The 21,261-nt window shown below is 35.7% G+C and overlaps 1 protein-coding gene across 2 annotated transcripts in view; it reads right to left on the bottom strand.

Moving 5' to 3' along the window:
- PSME4 (proteasome activator subunit 4) overlaps positions 1-21,261 on the bottom strand; it is a 75,994-nt gene that overhangs the window by 46,051 nt on the left and 8,682 nt on the right. Inside the window, exons 3-19 of one of the 2 annotated variants that reach the window (XM_015557867.1) lie at positions 19,067-19,132; positions 17,194-17,238; positions 15,223-15,372; positions 13,962-14,025; positions 12,790-12,864; positions 11,486-11,608; positions 9,995-10,087; positions 9,156-9,421; positions 7,854-8,040; positions 7,035-7,124; positions 5,804-5,868; positions 5,367-5,517; positions 2,772-2,870; positions 2,515-2,584; positions 1,995-2,062; positions 1,141-1,356; positions 405-562 (exon numbers count right to left, since the gene is read on the bottom strand). In XM_015557867.1, coding sequence (XP_015413353.1) covers positions 405-562; positions 1,141-1,356; positions 1,995-2,062; positions 2,515-2,584; positions 2,772-2,870; positions 5,367-5,517; positions 5,804-5,868; positions 7,035-7,124; positions 7,854-8,040; positions 9,156-9,421; positions 9,995-10,087; positions 11,486-11,608; positions 12,790-12,864; positions 13,962-14,025; positions 15,223-15,372; positions 17,194-17,238; positions 19,067-19,132 — 1,986 coding nt within the window. The remainder of the gene's footprint in view (positions 1-404; positions 563-1,140; positions 1,357-1,994; positions 2,063-2,514; positions 2,585-2,771; positions 2,871-5,366; positions 5,518-5,803; positions 5,869-7,034; positions 7,125-7,853; positions 8,041-9,155; positions 9,422-9,994; positions 10,088-11,485; positions 11,609-12,789; positions 12,865-13,961; positions 14,026-15,222; positions 15,373-17,193; positions 17,239-19,066; positions 19,133-21,261) is intronic. The other variant, XM_006778601.2, reaches the window with a different exon arrangement.

Below are 21,261 nucleotides of genomic sequence, written 5' to 3'. Positions count from 1 at the left end.
TACCTCACAGAGATATTTCTCTTAAGTAATATTAACAGCAATAATGAATTACCAAGAAGAAACAGACCAATAAATCTAAGCTGAACCTAGAAAGCAGGCATTACTTTCAAAGGGGACATAGCTACACACTTCCCAAAGATGCACAATTGAAACAGCTAAGTAAAAAGCACTAAAACAAGCGAGGACAAAAACCATTTATGTTTAAATGTTACGACAAATTTTCTGTTACACAACGTTATATTAAATGGTTTCTAATTACACTCATGTCCATGTTCAAAACTCACTGAAAATCAATACAGCAGACATCCAGAGAGAGAAGGAGAGGCACAAAAAAAGATATTTTTAGTCTGAAACCATAAAAACTAACACCAATTAATTATTAAAAAAAAAACCAAAAAACTAACCTAGACATTTCGATTTCTCCATCCCCACACTGCTGCAGTTTGATGAGTTCAGGCTGAAGAAAAGAGTCCAACAGAAAGAAGGCAAACGCCACCTCATTGGAAGAAGGAACATGCCACTGGATTCCCAGATTCCAAAGGTCCCCCGGTTTACCCCAGTCCTAGAAAAGAACAGCATTTGTTCAGCCAGTTGTAAAGTTGAAAAGGAACATATACATAATTGAAAATGTTAGAATATACACAAGTGTTCCAAACCCAAGATAGTGAATAATGGACACAAAAATAGCATGACAACATATTATCCCTTCATTATAACTCCTGAAAAGGTCTCCCTGAAGAGCCCCTCAAATATTAGTTTACTTATAAGAGTAATAGTTAAATTATGTGAGTCTACTGAGTTACCCGATAACATTATATTGAATTATACAGGTTAGATGTGGCATAACAAGTCATCTTACACAAAAACAGAAAAGAAGAAAACTAGAGGAGCTCCAGCACTATGTACTATGCTGCACACATTTAAAACATTCCAGGGAGCGCCATTCCAGTTGCCAGACGGGATGCTGCTTCATTCACAAATCACTTAAAAAGCCAATTAGATCTTCAAAATAAACAACCCAATAAGCTTTAATATAATCTACTTCTAAAATAAAGAAGTGACACCTTCATACACAAGAAAAACAACCTTAGGAAAATAACCGAATATATCCTTAAATCCTAAATTATTGAAAATGCTTGCCTTGATAGGAAAGTATTCAGAGAGACGCCTGTCGAAGCCACCCGGCACACTGCAGTATTCTGTAGGGTAGATGAGTGTGGTAGAACGAAGAAGGTGATGCAAAAGGTTGCAGGACAGAGTATAACCCTGCTTACAGGTTAAATGTAGGGTTCTTTGGAGAATCTTTACAAGTTGCTCCCTATAAAGAAGCAACTTCTTCCCATCCACTCGAGTAATCTAAAAAGAGAAAGATTTTTTAGCCCGAAGATACTTGGGATAAAAGATTTAAGAATCAATAATTAATGCAAAGGTTAATGTTTGGCATGAAAGAAGCCTAAAAGCATTAACGGTGTTTCTCTTAAAATAATTCATTTTAGGACTTACTTTTTCATTATATTCTAACAATCTATTCTTTTTAAAGGTCAAACTCATTTTCGGAGTCTAGGCTCTCAAGTGCCATGGCATAGTAACATCCTTTCCAAAAGAGTCCCTCTCCTTTAAGAGATAAAGCTAACTTAATGGAATTTCTGTTCTTTGGTTCCTGAACTAACCTATAAAAAATGCTAAAGTTTGATTAATGGCCAACTTTAGGACATAGAGAAAAAAAGAATTCCCAAATCTAATAACCTTTTCAATTAATGAGTTAACTATACTGGAATTAATCAGTAAAAAGTCAATAATACTGAACATAAGGTAATCAATAATTATACTCCTCTGATACCAGAAAGTGACATTATCTGACTTTCTGCCACTAAATCAAAATACCTAAAACTTATGACCTTTCATGTTTTAATATCAAATTTTCAAAAAAGAATAAATACTAAGAGCAAGTCGTTTTCACAATTGTATGTTTTTATTCCAAAGATTTACAATACCTCAGACAAAAGTTGAAGATTCCATAGTAACTCCTTGTCTAGCTCTTCCTCATTTAATACATCATCATCTAAAAAAGGCAAAATAGTACAGAGGAGAGAAAAAAAATCTGTGTATCCAGCTAAATGAATCATTGTTTACAGATTTATATTTAATATTTCTGATACCTAAAAAAGTCTCTTTTAGGGAGACTTTTCAATTCCTTACTCTAGAGGAAGTGGAAATTCACAAGTCAGAAAATAAACACAGCAGCCAAATGTCTGACTGTACACATATCACAAAATAACTGGTATTTTTGTGGCAACTTTTAAATGGTTCTTGTAAGAAAATATTAATTGAATAAAGTAAAATTTCTAATCTGCCTGTCAACATGGTGATAGCTTATTTTGAGCAATCTCCCCCAAAACTACAAAATTAAGATACTGCATAGCTTAAAGGATCTGTTTTTATCAAGAGAATTCTAGAAACAGAAAAAAAAATTATTTAAAATTGTAAATACAGAATGGAAACTATATGACTTACTCATGGTAAGCTGAGTTATAACACTGCAGCAGTGGGGAACAAATAGCTTCAAAGATTCCTCTGGGCAGCACTGAAACATATGTATACAATGTTTTTTGAAAGGTAGAAATACTTAACAGTCACAAAGTATATACTAGCAAATAAGGGCTGTAAGCAACTACTGAAGGGACTATGTATTTTAAGTATAACAAACATAGTCACATAAACCTGCTGGTTGCTGATTCATTAATTCATCAGTCCAAAAAACCCAAACTCACCTTTACAGCAGCACGGCACATGTCTGCCACCATACGGCCCGCCACTCTTGTTTCAAATATATGTGAAATCGAAAAATTAAAAACCTTCTGAAGGGCTACCTTTAAGATAGGTAAAAAATGAAAATGTCTAATCAGCATTTTAAGCAAAATGAAACATAAAACATTTTTAAAATGATGCTCAGACTATATTAAATGTAACCAAGTATGAAATTTTTAGCCGTCAGAATTTATAAGGATTTGCTCACTAATGTTACATTCATATGTACAAGCAATCTTTACACAACACCCTAACGTGAACAAAACAATTGAAGCACAAGATTTTATTTGCCACAGAAACACTAAACACAAAATTATAACTATTGGAAGCAAATATAATTATCTCGTTGGCTAGTCCAATGTAACACAATAATTTTTTTAGAATATCTAATATTTACATTTTGTCATTCTGACAACCACACCTATTTAATTTTACAATCAAGTCACAGGATTTCAACTGCTGAATGAAAAATTGGGCTCTCCACATGGATTAACAGTACTCAGTATTATAAACAACTCACTACAAAAGATTTTGATTAAATAAGAGATTATTTGTTAATATTTTATGCTCATATAATCTTAGTAAATATTTCATGCAGCTGTAAGGTTAGTTTTTAACCAGAATAAACAAATTGAACAGTGATAATTTCAGATGGAGAAGAAATAGAAATGGAAATAAAGTGTGGTTTTAAAGACCATACTGTACATAACAGGTACTCACCAATAATGAATTCATCCTAGTTTGCCAGATTTTTATATTTAACTAGAGGCCTGGTGCACGGATTCGTGCACATTGAAAGGAAATTCATTAGAAGATGGCTGGCGAGGCAGGACTGAGACAGGCCGGACATGCCCTAGAGCCAACCTCCTGCAGTCCCTCCCTGGCCGGCTGCACCTGGGGTGGTGCTGGGGCTCGAAGGGCATCTGTGGAGTGAACGGGGTCCCTCCGGCAGGTGGGGGGCCCTTGGCCTGGCCTGCAGGTATTGGGCCAAAACCAGCAGTCTGACATCCCCGGAGGAAGTCCCAGAGTGCGAGAGGGCACTCTGCTAAGTTGCTGTCGCACGGCAGCTCCTGCATTAAGCATCTTCCCCCTGGTAGTCAATGTGTGTTATAACTACCAGCCAGTAGGCTGGTTGCTTAGCCTTTTATATACAGTAGGTAGGTCCTCGGGTTACGCCGGAGATCTGTTCTTATGGCGCAACATAATGCGATTTTCGCCGTAAGCCAGAACCCACCTACATAAGCACCTAAGTCACTCACATGGAGCACATACACAGCAGTAATGAAGTGAAACTCTACAAAAATTTAAAAGATAGCAATTCCTGACCCTTACTTGTGGTCAATAAATAAAAAACATAAAGCACATGTGTACATACGTCGAAATGATGGAGCTTTTTTTAAATAAATAAATGGGAGATGGCGACGTAACCATGAAACGACATATGTCGAGTCCAATGTAACTCGAGGACAGTTTGTACATAGATTTCTATCATGTTAGGACATAAACAATTTCCAAAACTATTCTCCTAAATAGTATTTAATTGTAAACTTTAAAACTGCAGTTAATTCTTGTTATTTGTAGTAGTTGTGTTCTATATAGCTGCTGTGAACACAGAATTATCAAATACTAATTTGCTAGCTAGTAACATCATTGTGCCTAAGGGACACACAGGATCACGTTCCTACAAGGCTCTGGGTACACATTTTCATCAACTGAATTTTGTTTTACTGTGTTTCTGTTTAAAGACACCTTATTTAGTATATATTCTTGATTTAAAGAATGGAACTCAAGTCAGCAGCATAACTCGTACCTGAACAAAGCTCATCTAAAACATGTTATTTTCTCCGTTACACAGCACAACTCTCTTATGCTTAGAACACCAGACAGTGCTTCAGCTCTACTCTTGGGGGCCATTTTAAGCAACAAAATCACAAAAATGTGGAAACCCTGGTACTAGAGAAACACAAAAAGAACATGTTCATAGTTTGAGAGCTGAAACAAAAAGGTAGGGAGGGTGTCACGTTATTCAACCTCAGCTGGAAATATGTGCAACTCAAATTTTTGCCACTGCAAATGTTGGCTTAGGGGTTACACATAAATTCTAGCCAGTAGGTAAATGTGCTTATATGGAGTATGTGAATAATGAGCATAACTGTACTAGCTTTTTCAAATTTTAGCATGGAAAGGATAAACTGGCATTAATTTATACACTTTAGCTTAAGGTTCAATTTTTTTTTTTGGGGGGGGGGGTTTAATCCTCACCTGAGGATATCTTTCCATTGATCTTTTAGAGAGAGCGTAAGAAAGAGGGAAAGACAGAGAGAAACATCTATGTGAGAGAAACACATCAATTGGTTGCCTCCTGCATGGGCCTCAACCAGGGTGCGGGCTGGGAGGAGCCTGCAACCAAGGTACATGCCCTTGACCAGAAAGGAATCCGTGATCCTTTGGTCCGCGGGCCAATGCTCTATCCATTGAACCAAACTGGTTAGGGCACTTAAGGTTCAATTTTTAAAGCATCAAATAAAATTACAACATTGGAATTTAATTTTTCTTACCATAAATATTTCTTTGGAACACTGTGTGAGGATTGTACTAAATGTGGAAGACAGACCTAATTCGACTAAACTCTCCAAGTGAGTCATTTTCTCAGTTTCTGTCTCTTCTCTTGTTTGCTCCAATGTGCTACTTTCAATAAGTCCAAAGCATCTACATAATGCAAAAATACAAAGAAAAGTATAATTTTAGTAACCAAAAGCCAGTTTTAACATTTTTTTTTGATGATCAGATAAACCTCTATTATTATGACTGTTCAAGTGACAGCTACATAACTTGCACATGACTCACAAATCAACTGTCCTTTTATAACTTCAAAAGCACCACCTTGGGTAGTCGTGAAATGGTGGTTGCAATACAGGGAGAGACTAAAATTGCTGGGACAGAACAATCATTGTTTTGAATTCAGATAAAGGGTAGGTCTGGGGTACGTGCTCACCTGTCCATAAACTGTAAGACAAAGTCCTCAAATTCAGCCGTGGCTGAACACAGTTCTCGTTCCACCTACAACATTAATGTGGAGAAAAATTAAAAATAGCTTATTTTTCTTATTTGAACTAATGAAACTCAAATATGGTCTACAAAATAAATATAACACTAAATTCTTATACTGTATACTGTGAAATACAGCACCATTATCACATGTCAATTTAGAATAACTCAAATCTACTACTTTCCAGGAACCAAAATAAGAATTAATGTATTATATAAGGGCCAACTCAGAAGTCAAGCAGCCATTTTTATTATTAATTACATTTTTCAAACTGTCACTATTCGATTCCTAGTCAGGGCACATGCCTGGGTTGCAGGCTCGATCCCCAGGAGGCAGCCAATCAATGATTCTCTCTAATCACTGATGTCTCTCTCTCTCTCTCCCTCTCCCTCTCTCTCTCTTTCTTCTCTGCAATCAATAAAAATATTTTTAAAAAAATAAATAAATGAACCAGACAGTGATAAAGAAAATTTCATTAGACGTTAATCTCAACAGATTTATTACTAAGACTAGGGGCCCAGTGCATGACATTCATGCAGTTGGGGGAGTGGGGGTCCTTCAGCCTGGCCTGCGCCTTCTCCAGTCTGGGATCCCTCAGGGGATGTCTGCCTAGTGCTGCCACGAAGGCAGGAGAGGCTCCCGCCACCGCCACTGCGCTGGACAGCAGTGAGCCCAGCTTCTGGCTGAGCAGCGTTCCCTGACCACCTGCATTGAGCGTCTGCCCCCTGGTGGTCAGTGTCCATCACAGCGACCGGTTGTTCCACCATTCAGTAGATTTGTATATTAGGGTTTTATTATATAGGGTAAGAAAATGGAAAAAAACCAGAAACCACTATCTTTGCTTAACAAAACATGTAAAAAGGAACAAAGAAATGGAAACACACCCCTGGGTGTCAAAATAGCAGTGATGTCAAGGCCGTCTATTTATATCATTGAAGTCATAAGACTGTAATGTTAACTTGTTAGCACTTATCCAAAGTTTTTTTTTTAAACATATTTTTATTGATTTCAGAGAGAGGAAGGGAAACAGACCTATGACCTCCTGGTTCATAGGTCAATGTTCAACCACTGGGCCACACCAGCCAGGCCCAAAGTTGCTTTTAAACTAGCAAATATTGCTATGCATATACAGTAAGAATTAGAACTTAATTCCTTTGCAACCAAAAAGCATCCTTACCTCGGTGAAGTCATCTCGCTCTTGGAGTACAGATGAACAGTCTACTAAAGGCACCAGAGTGGAAAATGTTGCTATAAACTGGAATGTAATCTGGGAAAATGCAACAAATTTAACATTAATTACATAATTTTGGTTCAAAACACAAGCATATTGTAATCTACCCAAATAATTATCTTCAGGGAGTCCCACAATCTTTCTGGAAATTTTTTACTTAGAATTGAACTTTTAAAGGTTCCTCAAAATGAACTAACTGTTACTTTAGTAATGAAATTATACATTTATTTTCACATAGCTATTTATTTAGGTTTAAGCATAAAGTTCTCTAACCTTCTGTTACTGGGAAGTTACCTTGCCTCCCTCCTAAAGTGTAACCATAACTAAGAGTAAACAGTAAACACTGGTGCAGAAACTAGAGACTGGGGAAGAGGAGCAGAGCAATGCCAGGCAGGCACGTACAGCCAGAATCTGGCAGTCTACACCTGTCATGTGTGTCCTGCCCTTTGTCACAGTGTAGGTGAAGGTAAGTGCAAATGACCGTATGCTTTTAAATGTCTCTGCTTAAGGAAAATAGTAATATATAATAAGCTTTAAAACATCAAATGATCATTAAATGACTAGAGGTTACAGCAAGTTTCTTATGAAGGAATACATTATACATATCAACTAACCCTCCACAGACCTAAACTTGGGCATCTACAGATATAATTCTGTTATCATTAACAAATTTTACACTGAACTATGTCCAAAGAGTATTTGAAAAAAAATTAACAGGATGTCCACTTATAACTTAGATACAAACAGAATCATAAATATGCTCACCATGCATTTACTAAAGTCATTTGGATCCACCCCAGGCAACGCTCTCATCAACAGAGGTAGCATATGTGTTGGACCTTCAGGAAACCATTTGCCCCCTGATACCAAACTGCGGGCTACTCCAATTACACAGCTTAAAGTAGCTGTGAGCTGGTGAGGTTCTGTTAAAGTCTCTAGTGCAGGATATGTTCTACAGTTTGAAAACAGAATTTAAAAAAATGTCCATCACAGATAACCATACATGATACATTAAGTATAATAAATTCATAAACTGCATTTTAGCTTAAAGGTTTGTAGCTAGCAAAATATTTTGAGTGAATATATGCTCTCAAAGGTTAACTGAATCACACAAATAAAGGAAAGGTATATGTTTCCCCAATCTCCTGCCATCTTTCCACCTTTCTCCATGCAAATTCCAGTGAAAAGGAACATAAACTGGTAGATTCTGCATTATTTCAACCATCTTAACCCACTTCCACATTCCAATAGGATTGTATCTAATCTAATAGTCAATGTTTATTAGAATTAAGGAATAACAAGCTACAAACTACTTTGCTCTTCCCACTAAGGACCTAGGACAAGTCTGAGTTTTATGGAACTCAATCTGTTAGATCCTGCTGGGCTCTAAAAACTGATCTTCCACGTTTGACAAAGGTATTTAGAGAGAAATCATAAAGCTCAAGTTCAGGCAGCAGAGGAATAACAGAAAGTTGAAGTAACCTACTCTCAAAACAACGCTGTCTTGGGAAGCACATCAAGCCTATATTGTGACAGTGACTCAGCAAATGGAAAATTATTTTGTTACTAGTTCAACACAAGAAACAAAATGAATGCAATAAGGTCTACCCTGTGGAAACAACACACCTAAGATTATATAATATATGAAAACAATAAAGACAATCAAATTTTTTTTTTCTGTGTCACTGGTTGTAAGAAATAACAGAAATCCAAAACCACTTTTACTGCCATATTCTCAATACATTGTGACAATTGCATTCTGATAAAAAAAAAAAAAATAGCCAGAGCTCAATTTATGAGCACTTGAGTAACTAAAATGTGCAAATAATATAAAATACTTATTTTACCCATGTCGTGTCAATTGCCTTTTCTCTCAAATAAACCCTTATGAAGTCATAAATCATTAAGTTAAAATGTCTTGCTTCTCCTCCAGGAACAGATATAGGCACACGATAGCAATACAGACCCCACAGAAAAGAAAACCAAACAGAAGAGGAGAGGGAAGAGATAATCAGAATAACTGTAGCCACTGCTGAGGCTTCAGCAAGCATGTAAAGTTACACCTACCTTTCAAGTACAGGGGGTATTACTAACTCAGGTCTCATGAGTGCAAGGTTCTGCAGAGCCTGGGCTGCTTCTAAACTACCAGTTTTGCTAAACATAGCCAAGAGGACAGGTTGAATAATGCATTGTACAAAGTCTGTAACATCTTGATCAGTAAGCTTATGGCTATCAGGCACAGGAGTTAACCAAGAAGGTTTCTTGTATCTTTCACGATGCAATCTTCGAACAACACTGTTTGGCAACCGCTGAAGTAGTTTCATTAACTTGTTCTGGGGACACAGAAGCAAAAAGTCCAAGGTAGGTTATATCTCACAGACAGACATTCATGGTTCCTCTGTACCCTCACAATTAAAGATTTTTAAAATAACAGCTCTAATAATTTTATTACAAAGACCTGCATAGTATATCTAGACAGAATAGAATACTCTCACCAATTATATACTGATAATGATCAATACAAATATATTTCAAATTTCCACTTTAACTTCCAGGATAACATTAACCTTCCATTACATGAAAAGCCATTTTAACCAGAAAACTTAAAAAAACAAATAAAAAAAGCCCACACAAAGTGGCAAACAAATAAAACTGGAAAGATAATTCTATGCTTTGGTGGCATTTTTGTTACTATTTTGTTGCCAGAAAGTAGCATTTTGTCACTAGTTATCATACCAGTATTATCTTAGTTTATTTAGTAATTTAATTTGAATGTAATCATTTACATATAGCCAAAGATGATATGAAGGACAAAAAACACAGTACAGGTTACCTAACATGTAATAGTTACATGTGGCCATATCTCAAAAAATTCCAAACCTAGAGTGAAAAATGAATATACTCACCAGCCAGCGCCCATTATTTGAAGGATGGTAAAAAGATGTGATGCTGTTAAACAAACCAGTCAAGTGCTTTTGCACTAGTTTACTTGGTCCACCCTGTTCCGATATAAGAGTAAAAAGATCAGTAATCCCATTATACTCTGTGGTTTATATTCATCCTGCTGACAAAAATCAATTCTACTGCTGAATAGGAGTGAAAAACAATCCCCAACGAACTTCATACATATTGACTTAAAACATTCTACTAAAAATAAGGGCAACTTACTGAAACCAAATTTAAAAATTGGAAAGATTTTTTTTTCCAATTTAGGATAACAGTATATTTTATTCTTGTGCAATCAAATAACTTATATAATGAAGATTATCACCGTAGGATAATCAAGAGGGGTAAAATCAAGCATAAAAACCATTTCTTAAATGATTCAAGAAGTGATTTTCTCATTGCAAGAAATGAAGATGTAAGATTTACATAAATGCATTAAAATATTTTATTATTACTTCTAAATGTAAATGTTCAAATGATTAAACCTGTTATATGTGACCACATTTTGACTCAAAAAATTTCTTAATCTATTGTTAGAACAAACAACAACATAAATTAGAGGAAATTGAGGAAAAAAGGTAAAAAGCTAGTATTTATCTTATCGAGTTGAACAGCCTTGGGGATAAAGGCCTGAAGCCTCCTATCTGCCTCAAGGTGATCTTCTTTCAAGAAAAACCACAGACCTAAGGTAGAATGTCAGTTATATTAGGAGCCTGTCTCTCTACTGAAATGAAATCCATGTTCCTGTTCCCCACTCTAGAATGGGAAACCACTAAGAAACCATAATTCCACAGCAAAATACCAACAAAATTTTAAAAATTCTAACAATTATATCCACATGTCTGTGACCTCAATTTGACTCTGGGAAAGTCCTTTTATCTATGAGTCTGGTTCCTGGCCTATAAAACTGTTAGACATTCTGAATTTCTCAAAACTCTAAACCAGTGGTTCTCAACCTTCCTAATGCCACGACCCTTTAATACACTTCCTCATATTGTGGTGATCCACAACCATAAAATTATTTTTGTTGCTACTTCATAACTGTAATGTTGCTACTGTTATGAATCATAATGTAAATATCTGATATGCAGGATGTATTTTCATTGTTATAAATTAAACATAATTAAAGCATAGTGATTAATGACAAAACAATATGTAATTATATATGTGTTTTCCGATGGTCTTAGGCGACCCCTGTGGAAGGGTCATTCATCCCCAAAGGGTCGCGACCCACAGGTTGAGAACCGCTGCTCTAAACTCAGATTGTATTTTTAGGGCCCATTGGTTACAGACATTAATAAATGGTACATTATGAATACATTCTGGGTCTGAAAATATCCAAGAATCCAGCGAACAACTAAGCCACTATACAGACTTATGTGATTGTATTTTTGTATGGCTAACACAAAATTTGGATGAAGTATATAAAACAAATATAATGTATTACAAACCATCATAGCGGTGATCCATATTACAGCATGTCCTATATCATAAGCGTTTGTTAAAAATCTTGGGACTAACACTTGACTACTTCCCACTGGGAGGTTCAAGCTTCTCAAAATTCTTGTAAATATCTTTAAGAAAAAGAGAAAAATAAGTATGTACAGTTATTAAATAACTTCCCTTAAATAACTTAAATGTTATATATTAGTGATATTGGATGTAGTCACATTTGATCAGTTTTGAAGCAAATTACATACTGCTTAGTATTCTGCTTTATTCTTTAAAAATTATAGAAAATATCTACACTTTTAAAAATGACACTCTGAGGTCACAGGCATGTGGATATAATACAGCTATATCCATGTACCCAAAACACAGACAAAGGAGAGATAGTAAAACATAAAAAAACAAACCGCAGATACCTGAAGTTAAACATGGTATGTTTTGACTCCTTTCTGTGTCTCTAAATGCACAAAAATTATTTTCCTATGTTCTAATTCCATGCCAAGGATGCACAAAATGGAAATCTCTTCTGGCGGATTCCGAACTCTTTAATTCTTAACACTGACTTGATATCCCCGCCCCCCATCCCCACTTAAGAATTTGCATTTTAATCTGTCATTTAGTATTTACATTCTAACATAATGAAATCTATGTTTTATATCTGTCATTATTAACAGATAGGGGGGCCCAAAGGTAGGGGAAAATTACTTCTCCTCCTTAGTTTCTACTGGCCAGCAACAGAGGAAGACAGCACAAGCAAAGACATACAGAGCATTTGCCTTCTGCTGGTCTCCAGCTCTGCACTACTCTCACTATGTGCTTCAGAATCACCTGGATGTCCCATTCCAGCCCTCCTGAAGTGCCACAAGTGATTCTGCTGCAGGTGAAACAATACAGAGGATGCAATGTTAAGAACAATGCACCTAGAGAACCTCTACTTTTTAATCTAGGGAAACATATAACGTTAGCTAAAAAATGGAGAACACTAGAATAGCAATCGAATACACGAAACTTGTTGCAAAGTATGAATGTACGACACCCTGAATAATATACTTAGTATTTTCTATTTTATTCATTTCAAAACTTAAAGTTCATTTCCTACATAGGTAACACAAAAATCACATATTTTTGATATCTTGATATGATCTAATTACTTTTTGAAAATAAAGGATCTACCCTGTAAATTGTGTTTTTATTAATGTCCTAAAATATATTGTGAAGAATCAACATACAAAATATACTTCTTCTTAATGACATAAAAGTGCTATCAATGCTATTATATGTTATATGTTCAAATGTTCTTAATTACCTTTGGTACATATGGATCCCAATCTATGTACCCTATATTATCTGTAGCCAATCGTGCGAAGAGATTTACTAGTTGCTGAAAGTAAACAAAAAAAAAGAAAATTAAGTAAATACATTTGTTGTTGTTCTTAAGCGGCACAGTGAAGCCCCTCATTCACTTGTTCTTTTCAGCAATCAGTATTAGCATAACTTGATTTAACATCTATACTAATAATAGCCTAGGTGGTCGTCACGCCATCACAATCCATCACCAGGAGGCTGCGGGCGCACGCAGGTGGGTGGGGACTTGACGCTGCGCGCACAGCGCAGAGGCAGGGCCAGGCAGCTGCTCCACATGCCCCAGCTCGGGCCTACCTCTTTGGGGCGATCCATCGGGCGGGGCCTACCTCTTTGGGGCAATCCATCGAGGAACCCTGGTGGGTGGGCGGGGCCTACCTCTGGGGCGATCGAACGTGGGGTTCCCACACTGTGAGAGGGCACAGGCCAGGCTGGGGACTCCCCCTCTCCCCCGAGTGCACAAATTTTGTGCACCGAGCCTCTAGTATGTTCTATAACTCAGTTTTTTAAAATCTCCAAATTTAAGTTCCGATTCCTGTCACCCATTTAAAGTGAATAGCAGCCCGACCGGTGTGGCTCAGTGGTTGATCATGGACCTATGAACCAGGGGGTCACAGTTCGATTCCCTGTCAGGGCACATGCCTGGGTTGCGGGCTCCATTCCCAGTAGGCAGTTGATCAATGATTCTCTCTCATCATTGATATTTCTCTCTGTCTCTCTCTCTCTCTCTCTCTCTCTCTCAGAAATAAAAATGTATTTTAAAAATAACAATAAAAAAAATAAGAAAACATAGCATTATGCACAATGCAAACAAAAAAAGAAACTTTAATCCAGTAAACATCTACTATGTGCCCAGCACCATGCTAGTGAGGATACAAAAGGAAACAAGCAGGGCCTTACAGTTTCATGCATTTCCCATTACACTTGCATACTTCTATATATTAATAAAATCAAACAAAGAAATGTCTATTGCTGTTAAAATACAGCAAATAAAATTTTAAAAACTGATTACAACACTGCTAATAGCCAATTCTAGGGAATTGAAGTTTCTTATCAAATTATTTCACATACTATTTCCAAACTAAAAAGTATAGGAGAAAAACATGGGATACTCACCCCCTCCCACTGTGGGAGATTTTGCACTGAAACCCAAAGGCCAATTAATTCATCAAACCAAAGTCTGAAGGAAAAAAAATATTATTATGAATAGCAAGTGACTTATAGAAAATGGTTCAAAGCCAGATATCTTGTAGTTTTTAATCTATTATTCTTACTAACAACTACACAATCTAGAAAAAAATAATACTGAAAGTTACAAACTTAATGTTACAAAGGACCATTTTTGTCTGAATATTATCCTTCCAATGTATTTATTCTAAAAAGAATAATCTCGTAATACTTCCTCTTCACTGTCAAGTAATTACTGTCCACCCTATCTAGCACTATTTATAAGTTTCTCCTTCCTCTTCCCACCTTTCTCATTAAATGTTTTCTTATTACTACCTGTTCTTGTAACTCTCCCTTACTTTCTTGTCTGTAAGAACCCAATTAGTAATTACACCATTGCCTCGCACTATAATAAATGTGCCACAAAAAAAACTAGCCACAAAGTGTTAAGTGTAATTAAATTACAGTGGGGGAAATTATCTCAAATTAAAGAACTAGAAGAGAATACAGGGACAGAAAATGTTAGAATATTATTCCTGGTAAACAATCTTTAAAAATGCCCACGATACAAGAAGTTTTTAGAAATTTTATTAAATTAAAATTAAATTTTCAGCTATACACAAAATTTCTGATTTAAAAGAAATAAAAAGATTTGATATTTCACTACAAAAAATGGGAGAGGGGGAGGTAAACTAAGCATGAACCCACAACACAGTGGTAATTACTATTATCCTTCCAGTCTTTTTTTTCATACCCTTTCTTCTTAAAAGTACAGTCTAAATTTTTTTTCATTCTAAAAAGTTTGTAAAAATGGTGCAAAGACTACAAAAAGAAAAGATTATATAAAAAAGACCCAAAAGAAATGACATGTGATAAGGGTTAAAACCTACTTTTAGGTTTAGGAAAACATTTTTTCCTCCCTCAAAACTCTATGCAATTTAACATTTCTATCACTGCCTCTTGATATTTCCACTCCGTTCTTAACGTAATACTCTTTCTCTCTTAAAGCCCTTATCCTATTTGGCTTGACATACAAGCATTATTCTCTATTTACAATCTTATATTTAAATGATTTGGCTTTCACACACTTGAAGTATAATAAACATAATGGTTGAGTTAGTAAGTTTTTCTTTACTTATCATTGTTTTACTAGTTTGCCTCTGTATTTCCTGCTATTTTCTAGAATTTCTCATAATATGTAAATACTTACTTAAAACCTTTATGATGCAATTCAGGAGGAAGGGAGGTAGGAAGAAATAGTTCAAAATAAGTGATGGCCTTTTGCATTGTTACATCAAAAGGGCACATTAAAGGCCGCCATTCTTCTAGCATCTCAGCTGTCGAATCTGCTGGAAAATATCTAATAAAAAGGAAGGTTTTCATGTATCTGATCACTGGCTAAAAACTCTCTAACATAAATACATGATTGACCAAAAAAAGGAGGAGCATGTTAGCTTACAAGAAACACATTTTAACTCTAAATACCCTGACACACTTAGGATAAGGTAAATTTTCTTCTTGTCTAGGGGACTTAGAAAAATGCTACAAAGTTGATAAAACTCAGATAAAATACAAAGTAAGTCAAATCACCTACAAATTTAAACATGGTTGTATATTTTCTTCCTGTGTGCTATGTAATAGCAATAGAAAAAAATTTTGTAGTGAACTGAAGTGAGAAAGAGAATATCAATTGCTCAGCATGTGTGGCCAAACCATTTATCCACACTGACCATAAAGTCCTCCTATAGAGAAGAGAGGACTGGACTAGATTATCTGGTGCTATAGGGTCTAACGTTGTACAATTCTATTAAATGGGCAGGGGCATCCTTCGGACAGAGATTTACAAAATCAAAATCAGGTGTGTGTGTGTGTGTGTGTGTGTTGTATGTGTGTATGCATACACATACACAAAATGAAGGTAAAGGGATGAAGAGGGCCCAGGTATAATTTTTTAAATACCTATTAAGGGGTTTAGAAAAACAAAAAGCATATGAGAAGTTCTGATTTGGGTATGGCCAAAAAGTTAGAAAACCCTTTCAAATTAGATTTACACATCTTATTATTAAATCCTATTACATTTTATACATTTGTGTTAATTAGAATCACACTTCATTCCTTCATGTGAAAATAAAATTATATTCTCATACTATTTTTGTTGAACTTGTTACACATTTATATGCTTGGTCATTGTTAAACAGGTTAGAATTAAAAGAAAAATGCAGAAAATATTCTGCCTTCAAAGATTTCATACAACAATTCTCCTTCCTAATTTTTCAGAGTCAACTTTTTATTAGCCTGGTGATCCAAAATAAAAGCTTAGGTGCTCTATGAATTACCCAACAACCTAAAAACCAGCAAATACCTCAGTGATGATTAAGTTTCCAGTGAGGAAACACATAGACCAAGAGAGTAATTGCCTAGTACAAAATGACATTGCTCATTGGTGGCTTATGACTCAAGTTACAACTTAAGCCTCTTAAAAGGGAGACATTTTATATCCTGAATATACAATTGCCCAAGACTAAGTATAGTAGATAAGTAATAAGTATCTGATTTGTGAAATAACTCATATTACAGCACACGATAAACACAGGGATTTCCATTCAAAAGAGTTCCCCGTAGCCATAGTAGGATAAGTAGTCTCAGAACAAAGTGATAAACAAGAGTAAGAAAATATTTTTAAGTCCAAATAACTGTACAAATATAATTAACACTAAATTCTATACATATTTATATTTAAATAGGAGAATATGGAAGCTAAAGGCAAATATTCTACGGAAAGAGAACACACTAGAAAAAATGTATGGACCACACCTTCTTGTTACACTCAATTTTAATGCAATTCCCCTACAATGCCCATTTTGAAAATTTTTTTTTACCTAAGTAACAATAACTTAGGATAACCTTTAAAACAAATGTGATTATATATAAATTATGGCATTCTTATTTTATAATTGGTGACTGATACACCATTTAAAATTTTCTAAATTTATAAACGAAATCTGAAAATTTCAGTTCAAGAGTTGGAAATAACATGTTGACTATCATCACAAGGTCAGTGACTAACATCACAAGGTCAGAAACTATTTATACCTTTAATTTCCTCTTCAAAGCAAATTAAAGACAGGGAAAGGCCCATAGAAACAACATGAGGCTTTATATAAATTGAGGAGCTACTTACGGTCGGCAGCTTTTCACGAGTGTTTTGAGAACATTTTCTACAGAACTGGGGGGAGGAGGGGAAAAGCCATTTGATAAATTAGTTCAGTGTATTTTAAGAACACATCTAATTCAATTAATAAAAAAAAAGACTCTCTAGATATGCTCATAAACTTAGATATTATCTGTGTGCATGCAATTGCTAATCCTCCTCTTTTATACAGACAGAAGTGTAAGGATTAACTACCTACACTCCATAATCTACTCTTCCCTTTGCCCTCCTTTGCTCATTCTCTGCTGTAAACTAAAGGGAAGAAAAGTAGGAAAAGGACAAATCATATTCAATCATTACAAAGTAGGCAGCAATGACCAAACTTCTCAGCACATCAAGGAATATGTTCAGTGGCTTAAAACTTCAGAGAGTAATTTTAAATTTTTATTAAAGTGCTTTTATATCAAAATGGCAGACAAAATTTGGTGTGCTCCTTTCAGCAACTGCCAAAACTACTTTTCTCTAACCAACTGATGAGAGTTCTACAACACTCCAGGGCACTTTATTAGTTGAGTACCATTAAAAGCAGCAACTTATTTTCCAACTTGTAGGTGGTTCAAGTGAATATGGGAAACAAATATTTGTATATTAAATTTATAATGAACATTTCTGTGTTAATAATAGTTTAAACACACATGAAGAGAATGGAATTTTTAAAATATTAACTGGACCACAGTCAAAAAAGGTCAAATGCAAATAAATAAAGCAAAGGGGCAATAGGTAATTCTGAAGTGGAATTTTAAAATAAATGTGTGACCACTTATAGTATGATGTGCACAAATAAAAATAAAGCAAGTCCCATATCGCAAGGAAAAAATTATTGGGAAAAGGGTAACTTTCAGGCAGTACTTCCAACCTGACACTTTCCCATTAAGCTTCTTGAAATTCTTAAATCCAGAAGTCTACCCAATTTCTCTGAAAGCTTAAGTACTAATCTGCAAAGAAATTTCAAGGACTAATATAAACCAAACTCAGTAACAAGTAACCAATGTATCATATAACCAAGAGAGAAAACTAATTTTCTTACTTGAAGCAGTAAAAATCCTCTTTAGTTTATAAACTACTCAGAAAACAATTAACTGAAGAGGAAACCAGACTACAACTCATAATCTGAAAATAAAAATAAGTAAATAAATCTCCCCTAAAGACCACAGCTATGATTTTTTCTTCTGGGCATTGCCAAAGGACTTCTAACAAGGCTATGTGTTCATCTGTATTTATACTTGATTTACTTACTTACTTACAATGCTCAATAAACATTTTCTATCAGGGAAATAAAGAGCACAGATCTTTGACTTTGGACTGAAGAATCACATTTAGAAACAAATAGGCAAGGTTTAAAGAGCCATCTCGTTCCAAAATAAATATCAGATCAATCTAAACACATTTAAAAAAGAAAATTCTAAAATGGTAAACTTTCTGCCCAAGGATATAAGCTGAAGATCTATAATTTCCACAGTTTCTGAAGTTTGTGTTCATGTTAACTTTTCATTTATTTTATTGTTTCTGTGGCAACTCATTTGAGAGTATAACACAGAAGACCTGCTATTTTTACTGGTAACTTTTACATTCTACCAACAAACTTTCAAGTAATGGGAGAAATAACTTTAGAAAGCAAGTCATAAAAAGCTGCATAGCTACTAGCTATGTTTTGTCCAGTTCCCTTCACTCTTCAGAATAGGAGGTTAATTATCATACTTGGTAGCTCTCAATTCACTAAGAGGAATAGGGTATGTGGGAATGTGATTTAGTTCATCTAAATAAATTTCAACCCCTCCTTATATATAAGGCTGTGCCATTGGACTTATGCTCTTTATCCAGAAAAGGGTACAATCTCTCTAACCTGTGATATCTGTATAGTGACCTTTTGTGATTCTTGTAATCTCTCAAGATGAAGGAAACAATGTTTCTGTTTAAAAATAAAATAAAAGGTTAAGTCTAGATGCTACTAGGCTATGTTTTAATAATTTTTAGAGGGAGTGAATTATCATTACAAACTTTTCCAATTGCTGGAAATTTATAATACTAAAGTGATGACAAATCAAAACACTCTCTTTTTAAATCAAAAGGGATCTACATACAGATGGACTAAGTTTTGAATGGGTCTCTCGCACCCTGTTTCCTTTTATAAAGGCATGTTCAGTTGAAAAGAAAGCCCTATATCATGTAGTGTGGTTCACAGCTTGGCTTAGAGGCAGACATATCTGAATTTGAATACCAGTTCTGCTACTTATTAATGTAATATTACAGCCTCAGTTTTTCCTATAAGAGCAATAATACCTACCTCTCATAAGGCTGTTATAAAAATTAAATGGGGTAACGTAAAGAAAGCAGCTACCTGGCTCAGAATTAATCACAATAAATGATAACAATAATTATTATTTCATACACAGCCAAAATAAATCATATTTTCAATTTCCTTAAGAATTAATTTTTGGCCCAGCTGGTGTGGCTCAGTAGTTGAGCATCGACCCAGGAGCCAAGAGGTCACTGGCTTGATTCCCGGGCGGGAGGCAGCCAATCAATGATTCTCTCTCATCACTAATGTTCTATCTCTCTCCCTCCCTCTCCCTTCCTCTTTGAAATCAATAAAAACATACTTAAAAAATAATAATTTTTGTGCTCATTTTGTTTTTATATCTATTCTCCTGCCTCTGGGTAGCTATTAATTTATGATTTAGGAAATCATATCAAAACAGGAAATTCCTTCCCCAGCAGTCACCCTACTTATTAGGGCAGAGAGTAAACTGCTGTCCCAGTTCTTGAGCTCTTGTCCCAGATTCAACATATGACTGTGTCAATTTTCCTCTCTGGGCTGCAATTACCTTATGATGACATTCTTTACGATCCCTATGATGACATCAATAAAGCAAATATGAGATACTAGAGGCCCGGTGCACGGATTTGTGCACTGGTGGGGTCCCTCAGCCTGGCCCGCGGGGATCAGGCTGAAACTGGCTCTCGACCATTGTAAGAGAAAAACTTTGAGCCCTAACCGGTTTGGCTCAGTGGATAGAGCATTGGCCTGCAAACTGAAGGGTCCCAGGTTCAATTCCAGTCAAGGGTGTGTACCTTGGTTGCAGGCACATCCCCAGTAGGGGTGTGCAGGAGGCAGCTGATCCATGTTTCTCTCTCACTGATGTTTCTAACTCTCTATCCCTCTCCCTTCCTCTCTGTAAAAAAATTAATAAAATAAACAAACAAACATTGAGGGATCCTGGATTGCGAGAGGGCGGTTCTTGGGTGATGCACCCCAGAATCAGGCTCCCTCCTCTCTGGTTCTGGGTGTGTCACCCAAGAACCGCAGCTTGGCAGCTCCGGCGTTGAGTGTCTGCCCCCTGGTGGTCAGTGCACATCATAGCTATCGGTCGGCCGGTCAAATGGTCGCTTAGGCTATAATACACACACACACACACACACACACACACACACACACACACACACACACACATATGGGGCAGGGAGGCCCAAGGAAAACCAAAAGATTTGGTCTCCAGTAAATCTAATTACTAAGAGAGTGGACTTCTACAAACCTAAATATTTCTCTTCCTACCTCCTCCCTTACCTAACTATTAGGACAATATTCACTTTGAATATCCAAAGAAATGTATAGCAAATATGTTCAAGATGAGGGTGGGATGGAATGCCCATAGCCAGAAGTACTTTAAGTGTCACTTGACAATTCCTGAACTAAAATTTAACTTAAGAATAATCATATTTGGTTTTCAACTAAATACAAGGGAAACTATAACCTTGGTATATTCTACTTACCTCTTAAGTTACTTATAATTTAATGGTAATTGCTTATACAGTATTTTTTTCTTAAGAATGTACTTAATACTTCCTTTACAGTAACTCAATTTTACCTGCTTTCTCTAAATCGAAACAAATCCACCATCAATCAGTCAAACACTTTCCATCTCATATCTAATCTTTTAGGATCTAATGGCCCGACGGGTATGGATCATTGGTTGAGCATTGACCTATGAACCAGGAGGTCACAGTTCAATTCCTGGTCAGGGCAAATGCAGGCTTGAT

Source organism: Myotis davidii, unplaced genomic scaffold, assembly GCF_000327345.1.
Source record: "Myotis davidii unplaced genomic scaffold, ASM32734v1 scaffold6, whole genome shotgun sequence".
NCBI lineage: Eukaryota > Metazoa > Chordata > Mammalia > Chiroptera > Vespertilionidae > Myotis > Myotis davidii.
The sequence above is the reverse complement of the archived record's forward strand: the minus strand, read 5'-3'. Positions and strand labels throughout refer to the sequence as shown.